This window comes from Phalaenopsis equestris, unplaced genomic scaffold, assembly GCF_001263595.1.
Source record: "Phalaenopsis equestris unplaced genomic scaffold, ASM126359v1 Scaffold000025, whole genome shotgun sequence".
NCBI classification, from domain to species: Eukaryota; Viridiplantae; Streptophyta; class Magnoliopsida; order Asparagales; family Orchidaceae; genus Phalaenopsis; species Phalaenopsis equestris.
This window is the reverse complement of record NW_018164467.1, coordinates 684,435-695,431: the sequence shown is the minus strand read 5'-3', so window position 1 is coordinate 695,431 and position 10,997 is coordinate 684,435. Positions and strand designations below refer to the sequence as shown.

The 10,997-nt window shown below is 34.1% G+C and overlaps 1 protein-coding gene across 1 annotated transcript in view; it reads right to left on the bottom strand.

The window, feature by feature from the left end:
• Positions 1–6,323, bottom strand: part of LOC110018571 (choline transporter-like protein 2) — a 20,500-nt gene extending 14,177 nt beyond the window's left edge. The window contains exons 1-4 of the mRNA XM_020715920.1: positions 5,995–6,323; positions 3,821–4,179; positions 3,404–3,549; positions 2,931–3,114 (exon numbers count right to left, since the gene is read on the bottom strand). Of these exons, the coding sequence (XP_020571579.1) occupies positions 2,931–3,114; positions 3,404–3,549; positions 3,821–4,179; positions 5,995–6,209 (904 nt within the window). The 5' untranslated portion in view covers positions 6,210–6,323. The remainder of the gene's footprint in view (positions 1–2,930; positions 3,115–3,403; positions 3,550–3,820; positions 4,180–5,994) is intronic.
• Positions 6,324–10,997: the final 4,674 nt, after the last annotated feature.

Genomic DNA, 10,997 nt, shown 5'->3' with positions numbered 1-10,997 from the left:
GATCTCTGTTCAGCAACCCAGCTCGAGCAGTTTCAAATTCAGATCTCAGTTTCATTAAGAACTGATCACGACGGCTTTCTTCATGAATGGCTTGAAGACTGGCTAAGTTCTCCTTTGACACTTTAGCATAGATAATACCAGTATATTCGCTCCATAAATTTTAAAAATCAGAATAATATTGTTCGATTGAAAGATTACCCTGACTATAATTACTCATGTCAAGTTCCAATTGGAAGTGTTTCACAGAATTATCTTGATTATAAACGCGCTTCAGATATTCCAACATTTCTTTAACTGTGTCAAAGGATCGTAAATTGTTCACCATATGAGCCTCAATAGATCCCAAAATCCAGAAAACAATTCGTGCATCTTTTGCTTCCCATTGACCAAGATCTTTTGTCTCATTAGGAGCTGGGGTAGATCCATCAATATGACCCCAAAGCTCTTTCTCTTTTAAGAACATTCTGAGTTGAAATTCCCATGCGGCATAATTTTTTCCCGTAAATTTGATAACTAAGATTTCAGAAGACATTTAAAAATAAATAAAATTCAAATCCAATGGCTAGGGTCTTGACGATCGATCGAACGGAGTGAATGCAGATTGGAGCACGGCAGCAACGAACGACATGGGAGCGAACGGCAGATCGCGACACAGAAATGTGATGAGCAAGCGAACGATGTCCGAAGATCGCGACACGACAGAGATCGCGGTGACCTCTGTAGAGCAAGGCGAACGGCAAACGACAAGCAAGGCACGACAGATCGCAGTGATGAGCAAGCGAACGATGTCCGAAGATCGCGACACGACAGAGATCGCGGTGACCTCTGTAGAGCAAGGCGAACGGCAAACGACAAGCAAGGCACGACAGATCGCAGTGATGAGCAAGCGAACGATGTCCGAAGATCGCGACACGACAGAGATCGCGATGACCTCTGTAGAGCAAGGCGAACGGCGAACTTCAAGCGAGGCGAATGGCAAGCGAGGCACGACAGATCGCGATGATGCGGTAGATGACGAAACGCGGCTTGAAGCAGATGTCGGATCGAAGATGTCGGACGAACAAGATGTCGCACCACCAGAGGTCCGATCGATCGAAGGGAGTCGATCGACTTGAAGCAGCGGTAGAACTCAAACAAAGCGAACGAAGACGCCGCAAAACTCAAAGACAAGAACGACCTCTCCGGTGAGGAAGCAATCGAAGATGTCTGACAAAGATAAGAAAAACTAAAATTTTTAAGGATTCAGGCTCTGATACCATGACAATCTTTTGAGCAAATAGGTTGAATGCCTTTTTCCTTTGTTTTCATTCCAATAAATAGTAGTTTGTACAATCTATTTTAGGTACATAATATTCAGTATAATCTAATTTAAGTAGCATCATTAATACATATTCATAATCTAAATATTCAGCTAAAATGAGAGAATCCGTACAAATATAATATTTCCTTCTTTGCAGTATTGCGAAGAAGGAAACTCTTTATTATATCTGATTTCTTTTATTCCTGATTGATACTTCCTATGATTATGGAATCCCCTAGCCCCAATAGCCTAAAAAAGGGATGCTAAAGTGGCACCATTTAGTGTCATCACCCTCAGCACATTAGTAAAGATGCCTCGACAATGCACATCAAGAATTCCAATCAGACAAGAGCCACTTGTAGATCATGATATAGTTAAATCATGATTAGACAAAAAGGACTACAATAGGTATAAATTCATGATTGCCTTCTAATTTTTCACCTAAAAATATATTACATTAAATTACTAATTGCACATAATTGAAACAAATCATAAAGACAACATGACCCTTCGAAATCACTATGATAATATTGGTCATTGGCCAATCTTGCAAACTTGGCAAACTGACGTGGCATTCCCTACAGCATTCTTACCAAAGACATGTTAAAATAGCAAACACTCGTCATATGAACTCCTAACAAAACTATCAAAGGAAGTCTAAAAAAAAATTTATATTGACAACAAAAACAAACTTTTGAAAAGCAAAGATCATCAATGATTATTAGAGATCTCATGTAATATATATTTATTCCACTTTTTCCACTCTCACACCAAAAGTCTCAAAGCTTACAGTGTAAGAAAACCTTCCAAAACAAAAAAGAGGGGCAAAATGCAAGGGCAACATATGTTAAGGACTATGAACCCAGGACGATGATGTACTAATTGTTAAACTCATTTTCAATCCAAAAACTTAAACTATTGAAGGCCAACCGTTTGATATTTTTATACTAACAAAATTTCCACCTATCATATGTGGGACTAAACCCAAAGCCTCACATGGAAGGTTTTTCAATATCATCACATATCATGCACCAAAAGTCCGCTCAATCATCTGGATCAGAAATTATTATCAACGTTTTGGAAATTTTAAAATAGAATTAGAAAAGCCTTAGGAGTAACAAACCGCATAAACCACTTGATCCTAGCAGGACCTTTGGCTTTGAGACCACTTATTATGGAGTGAATCAAAAAGGACCGGTTACAGTAATGATCAAATGCATTTTCAACCCAAAAGCTTAAGTCTATGGGCACCCCCGCTAAGTAGTTTTTACACCAATATATTCAATGAGAGAGTAAATCAAAACTTCATGAGGCTTAATATCATGCCTCCCACAAATAGGGCAAGTTTAAACCTTTTTCGGATGCTTGATTACATTTAGAATTGGAGGCTTCCCATGGATGACGATGCATTACCAACTGTTAAGCTCAAGCTGTCCTATCCCCCAAAAACTCAACAAGAACATATGTAGAAGAAATGAACTAATAGTTAATCAACTTGGACAGTGCAAAAGTACACAGAACAATACCATTCCAATAAATCAGAGGCACATGCCATCATCAAGAGTTGAATTGTATAAACATATAATATATTTTCTACAAGAAATTAAGAAAGGATAAAGTAAGTCCTCACCTTTGGCATAATAAAACATTGTAACTGATATTATGAGAACATTGAAGAGAATCACAGTTATCCACGTCATTCCAGAAACAAAATGACGAATCATTAATAGCCAAATCAAAGATAAAAACAGTGGTACCATCCCTCCACAAACTATCAAGACTGGCCAAGCCTTCCCAATATCTGCCACATATCTCTGCAGAATATTGTTTTACAGTTGAGTAAAAACTGCTCATCATTTATTTCTAATAAATGTGATTTTAAACAAACGCATAAAGTCAATTTATAGAGAGAAAGGTAAGAAAATCCTATTTTCAATATGCAGAACATTCCTGTTGCCCCTTTTACAAAATCCATTCTTTCAACTAACTTCAGAAAAGAATTTGCAAGAAATCACATTATCCGAATGTCCAAAGAATAAAGTGAAGTAGGTAAAATATATACCATAAGAATTTCAAAGAAAAAAACATGAAGCGGTGGCTAACCTTCAAGACAGATGACTGAGAATTTATTGCCCTGTGGATTGTTTTATCGATTAATATATTTTCATTGATGTTGACTCCACCCATCTGCTGCCAGTGTCGCATAGATGCATTGGATGCAAGTGCTATGAATTGGCAGCTCCAATAAACTAAAATGTTGAAAAATCATTATAGTTTTAAATAAAAAATTATATAAAGTGGGACAGTTTTGCAAAATTGGGCATCTCGTTATCCTAAAATGTTGGCATGAGGAAGGTCATTATGATAGATAAGTTAAACTCATGCATGTGAATGCCTAGCATGCCATATAATAGATAGCCAAATTCGTAATTAGCAAATTTATGTTGCCACAAAAGAAAATCAAGTAGGAATTCAGGAGAGAATGAATAAGTGTTAGTTTACTAATGTAGCCATACTCACCATTTACGCTTGGAAAAATAACAGGGTAGCAAGGCCCTTGAAGCTGAAGAGAGCTATTTCTCATTGCTGGTGTCAGAAACTCATAGTAATCATAGTCTCTATCAATCCAATCATCAACCGAGATGTGGATGTCACCATCTGGATAATCACAGACCCAATTAAGACCATCTTCAGAGGGAATAGGGCATTCCATTAAGCAGATGCTCCTAGTATCAACGAGTGTAAACTGACTGCCCTTAAGTCCGCTTTCATAAACTTGGTTAGGGTTCATCCAGTATCTAATCTCTAATTCCCGAAGATCTGGGTTAGCATGTTTGTCCCCGCATACATTTCCTTTGTAATCTAATCCATACGTAAGCCTAAAAAATATATTTCCATTTACTCAAGAAATCAAATACAAAAATTTTACGAAAACTAAAAAAGTTGCAAAATGTCGCATTTAAAGCTTGAAGTTCAGGGAGAAATAAAAGAGAAGCAAAGTAGAGATTTTACAATAGATGTAAGTAACAATCGAAGAACAAAAACATACCAAGAACGTTATATATACCTTAAGGGAAGCACTGAAAAATACAAGAGTAATAAAATACTTAATTTGCTAATCGCATATATTAAGTTTAGTTTAATTTGAAACTAGGTTTAGCAATAGTGAAACATGGTTGCTTGGCTGCATATTAGACGCAAGCAAACCTTTGAAATTTTCACAAGATATCGAATGGCATGTAAACCAAGACTATTAACGTTTAATGTGCTCATATTGCTCCTGCACTTCGGAAGTTCCATTAATACCAGAAGTAACAATAAACATAACTTGGCATTTAACATGAACTTCTTTTTTTTCCTATATCTACTCATTTTATATATAAGTAGATCTATTAGTTGGTATATTTTCCTATATTATTGGTGGATAAACCTTGGAGTGAAACACAGGAGGGTTGGAGGGTTTATTCGCATGATGACATGCACTGAATTGTTCACATAAATGATTTTCACAAGAGAATCAGTGGTGATGAACATGTTAAAATTTGATTTTCTTTTTTTCTCCTTCTCCCCTCATTTTATTGTTAAGCGAGGTTTTGAATTGTTTGCATGCTTGAATACCCATCCCACATTTCCTCGGAACTACAATTTAAAATAGATCACAAAAAACCTAAAAATCAAAACAAAAACCAGAAAATAATAATAATAAATTACATTAAAAGTTCAAAATCTAATTATGGTTTAAGATTTCAATTGGAAAGTGTTTTGGGGAGCATGCCATGGAGTTAAACCTTTCTTCATCTACAACACAATAGCTTATAGCTCAAACCATATTGTTCCACAAACATAACATCTCATTATAAAAGAAATTCCACAAAGCATTATAAATCCATTCATTGGAATCTCGAACAAACCAACAAATCATATACTTGCATTTTCATAGACTCAGAGTCTGCTTGGGAAAGTTGCGGCTGTAAAACTACTGCAGAAGAAACTATTTTTCAAAAAACCGTGTTGGCTATAACAAATTTATTTTATTTTCAAAAAGTCCAACTGCAGTTTTCTGACAGCCACCACACTTTAACAACATAGATTGCAAAAAACAGCGTTCTACTACATAAATTTTTAAAAAACAACTAGAAAGCAAAATCTCAAACAGAACTATGACGGAGGTCTGAAAAATAAAACAAACAGAAAGCTATCCCAAACAGACCCTCGGCCACTCAGAAATGAACCTTTTAAACCTAAACACTATCTGGCTAACATAGGTTCACAAAACCATCATCAGAGATTATACGCCACAAAACAACAATACAGACACTATAAGTTCAGTAATTCAGAAAAATTCATTCAAGGACCTGAATCAAACAGTTAGAATAACTATACATTCGTTCAAAAGTATTTTTTTTTTCTAATTGAACCTTGAAAGGACAGATTATAAAGAAACAAAAGGAGATGCAGCAAGTAAAATATCTTTACCCGCTCCAGTTCCCCTGTTTATCTAAAAAAATACATCAAAAATGAAAAAAAAAAACATTTCAACGCTAAATTACAGCAGTAATACAAATTTAACCGCATTAAAAGCAACAATTACAAAAAAAACCACAGCAAGAAACTAAAACCAAACCCATTTCTCACTAAAACCTTGCAATCCTACTGGAGCACAAAGGGGTTACTAACAAGCTTGTGAGATTCACCTCAGGGGGTTTCCCTGGTTGAAGCCAAAGCTGGAGTTAACGATCATGGCCACCCAAAAGGTGATGAAGAGAACCAAGAAGACCACATCCCTACATTTCCGGTTGTGCCATATGATCCCTCCCCCCATCGTCCTCTCGCCGTCAGCACCACCACTTCCGCCGCTCGCCCCGGAGGGATACCTCCCGATGATTGCCCCAAGCGGCCCTCCTCCCATCGGCAACCCAATAGAACCAGTCAAGGTAGAGAGAGAGAGACACACACACACAGACCCACACTCTCTCTCTCTAAAAAGCAGATGGGGAGGACAGCGGGTGAAAAGCTACCGCAGTGGTGGTTTCGTTGGTCTTGCGGTGCATTTGTTCCAACAAAATGAGACGAAAGAGGGCTGTCGACGGAGTTCGGATAATCGTATCAGTGCTGGTGGACTGTATCGCTATCGTTGTCCTAAGGGACATGGTAACAAAAAGATTTATTAAAGAAAAAGTGAGGATTTTAGGCTCACAGATTAAAGAATTTGGAGGGAAGTGAATGAGTTTATGGATGGCTTAAAAAATTTGACTATGAAGCTGCTTTTCCAGGTCTGAAACTAGGCTCGGTTGTCTGCTGCATTATTCCCTCCGATTTACTTTTCTGCGGGGAAATTTTTCAATATATTTAATATATAATGTATGAACTTATTATTACTAATATTTTATTCAAGAAAAGAGATCATCATCTTATTATTTATAAGAATGAATCTAATAAAACACAAATTGATTTTTTTTCTTATGAGAAGAAGAGATTGTCGAGATTGTAAGATCATTTCAAATGAGAATTTAAATACTTAATATTGATTATTAGTTTTATATTTTAAGATGAAGAGTTATAAAATAAATAATATTATGACTTATTATTATATAATTAGATGGGAACCTAAAAGACACAAATAAAATTATTTTTATGAGTAAAATTTAATATTTCAAATTTGAGATGTTCATAAAAATGCAAATATTAAGTGAGATGAAGTAACAAAGACTGTTAAACAAGTAGTAAAAATTGCATTTAGAGAATCAAAAGAAAAAATTTCTACAAATAAAAATAGTTGGTGGTAGAATAATATGTTCATGGAAAGATAAAATATATGAAGTTATGTTATAAAACTTGGTTTAAATATAAAAGTTTAGAGAACTGGAAAACATATCAAACGGCCCACGGAGAGTCTAAAAGATCAATTTGTAACGCTGAAAATTTTGCTTTTAGTGATCTTTATAATATATTAGGTACTGAGAAGTGTGAAAATATATATGTATAAACAAGCCAAACAAAAATAAAATAAGACTAAAGATTTAACTCAAGTAATTTGCATTAAAGATGAAAATCAAAAAATTATTTTCTTAGAAAAACTTTGACCATTCTAAATCTAGATATTTCATATAAAAGAAAACTCATATTGCTCGCATTCTTTTTGCATGACAAATTACTTATTCAAAAAAAAATTTTGCATGAGAAAATAAAATATTTTTAATGAAAAAACGGATGACCCTTGAATATGAAGAGTGTAGAATTAGAGGGTTAACTTTAATTATTTTGAATATAAAGTCTTAGATTAAACATATGAAAAATAAAGATTTAACTCAATTAAAGTGAAAGTGTATTGAAGATGAAAATCAAAAAGTGTTTTACTTAGAAAAAGATATTCAACATAAGTGGGTGAGTTATTCTAATAAACTTTTTAAAGAAGTTTCTGAAAATATTATTTTAAAAACTAAAAAGATGTCTGAGAAGTGGAGGAAGAGTATTTTAGTCCTCATTTTTAAGAATAAAATGGATGCACAAGAGTGTGCAAATTATAGAGGAATTAAGTTGATGTGTCATACTTTAAAATTATGGGAGAGGATAATTGACATAGGTTAAAACGTATTATAAAAATTTTTCATAATCAATTTGGATTAAAGCCAGGCAGGGCTACTATGGAAGTTATACATTTATTGAGAGGTTTGATGGAGAAATTCAGAGATAATAAGGAGGATCTACATTTGATTTTTATTGATTTATAAAAAACTTACGATGAGGTTTAAAGATATATCCTTTGGAAGTTATTGAGAAGAAAGGTGTTGATATGACTTATATTAAAGTCATTAAAGGTATGTATACTATATCTGTTACTCGTGTTCAAACCGAAGGAGGATTGACCAAATATTTTCCTATTTCTATTGGATTACATCGAGGATTGGCTTTAAGCCCATATCTTTTTGCTTTAGTTATGGATGGTCTTACTGGACATTTACATAATTATGTACCTTGGTGTATATTTTTTGCTGATGATATCATTCTCGTGGATAAGACAAGAGAGAGCCCAAGAAAAACTTGAATTATGGAAACTTGAATTATGGATCTTGAATTATGGATGTCTACATTGGAGTCTAAAAGCCTTCATTTAAGTAGAACTAAAATTGAATACATAGGTAATTTTAGTAGTATTAGTTCTAGTGATAGAAGTGTAAAAGGCGTGAACGATTTAGAAGTTGGTTGGTTGAAGTGAATTTGGTTGGTTGAAAGGAAAATTATTAAAAGGTGTGAACGATTTAGATATCTCGAGTATGTTGTTTAAAGATGGTGATATAGATGAGGATGTTAATAGTAGAATTCAAGTTGGTTGGTTGAAGTGAATGAATGCTTCTAGTCTATTGTGTGATATAAAAGTACCGCTTAGACTGAAAGGACTTAGACTAGACTAAAAGGAAAATTTTATAAGATGGTGGTAAGACCTGCAATGCTCTATGGCGTTGAATGTTGGCCTTTAAAAGAGAAGCATAATACTAAGTTAAGTGTTGCCGGGATGAAAATGATTAAGTGGATGAGTGGTTTTACACTTAGAGAGAAAATGGGAAATGATTATATCTGTGATAGGGTTTGTGTAGCTCCAATGATGGACAAAAATAAAGAAATTCATCTTAGATGGTTTGATCACACTAAACGTCTACCATCTGATGATTCGATTAGGAGAGTAAATGTTTTAGATTCGAGTTATGTTAAGAAATGCAGAGGCAGGCCTAGGAAGACTTGGGCTTATTGTATAAAAATGATCTTAATTTATTAGAACTAAATGAAAATATGACATTAAATAAGACGCAATGGAGAAAAAGGATTCATGTAGCTGAACCCACGTAGTAAGATTAAGATTTTGTTGTTGTTGTTGTTGTATATATTTAACATTTATAATTAGATATTTATATTAGAATAGTTCGTGTACATCAAAAATATATTAGTTTGAATCTTGCAGTCTGCACGACCCGCAACCTGAACTACCAATACTATCAGCAATCATGGGCTCAGATAAGTAAATACCAAAACTAACATAAACAACTCTCTTTAAATCAAGATTAAAAATGTATTATCTTCATATTATGCTACATCTCCTATAAATAGTGAATCATTTCATGTAAGGGAAACGTTTGGTCATCTTTCTCCTCATGAATTTATATAAATTCGATTATATAAAAAGGGCCACAAGAGCCCGGGACTGCCCCAACTTGCCTCATAGGGGCAAGCTGCTGTGCAATCTCTCTCTCTCTCTCTCTCTCTCTCTCTCTCTATCACTCTCTCTCTCTCACCCCCCATCCCCCTCCCTCCCTCCCTCCCTCCTATCTTACCCTCTATTCTTTGGGTGTGATTTAGAGATAACTTCAAATTCAACAGTTTAGTGCTATGATTTATATGTTAAATGATATAATTTACTTAGAAAAAAATTAGTGATATTTCACTTTTAAAAAATTAATGAGATATTTTTTTTTATGTAATATCAAAATTTTGAATAGCATGTATGTAAGCACGAAAGCTTTGAAGTTAGATATGTAACTAAATTAGAATTGTGTATTGGCCAGAGAAAATAATGTAATTATTTACAACCAAAGATTAATAAATTTTAATTCTCATACTAAATTAGAAGAAATTTTACAACATTAGTTATGCCCCCTTTTTTTTTATAAATGCATAGCAAATGATTGAAGTTAAAATTCAGATGATTCAAAGTTTTAAATACTTATAAAATAATCAAAAAGATAAATATTTTATACCATGAAATTACACTCAAAAGTTATCATTTGCAACATGACAAACTTCAATTTTATATTCTCAACCTAACGTGGTTTAATTTTGCTCAATCTTCGTGGAGTGCTAAATGATGTATGTTTTTCAACAAATTATTTCAAAAAGTACTTTTGGATTGTTTATATTTAGGACCCTAGAGCCTCTTTGTGAAATGTTGGTAGGTTGGGATCCTCAAGGGATAGCTAATTAAGTATCATAGTTGATATATTACTACAAAATTCATATTATCAAAAATATAAAATATGTATTTTAATGTAATTTTAAAATTTCAAAGCAATTTAAGTGTTTATTTAACATAATTTAGGATTAAGACACTCATAAAATCATCAATAAGAGTATTTTATACATTAAATTGCATTCAAAGTTATTATAATTTGTCTCATGATAAAAAACTGATTTTTATTCTCAATGGCGACTAATTCTGCCCATTTTGAGTCAAACACTTGTGATGTATAATTTCCAGCAATTTATCTCACAAATCCTTTTGGATTGTTTGTATTAATATTTGCAGGTTGAGATCATCAAATGATAGCTGATTAGAGATATCATAGTTGATATACGAAAAGGACTGAACTAAATGGGTCCTTTCTTACTCACGACCGACTCTTGCTTTTGTCACCTTCACACCATTCTCGTGCACCAATCGCATGACTTTCTTTCTATGAACACCGCCTTGGACCTCTCTCACCTTCTTCAGTCCCTCCCATCCTTCCTCCTTCCTTCGCCCTAAAGCCCTCCCGAGGATCTTCAATCTCGTTGGGAGATTTCATAGCCGCTAAAAAAATCATTTTGTACACATAATTATGCCAGCAAGAATCTCAGGGATATCTAACAGTCTAAGAGAAAAGGGTCATAATCCCAAGAATCCCACCAAAAATAGCAAAACTCGAGCCTACTCAAATCTGAAGAGCGG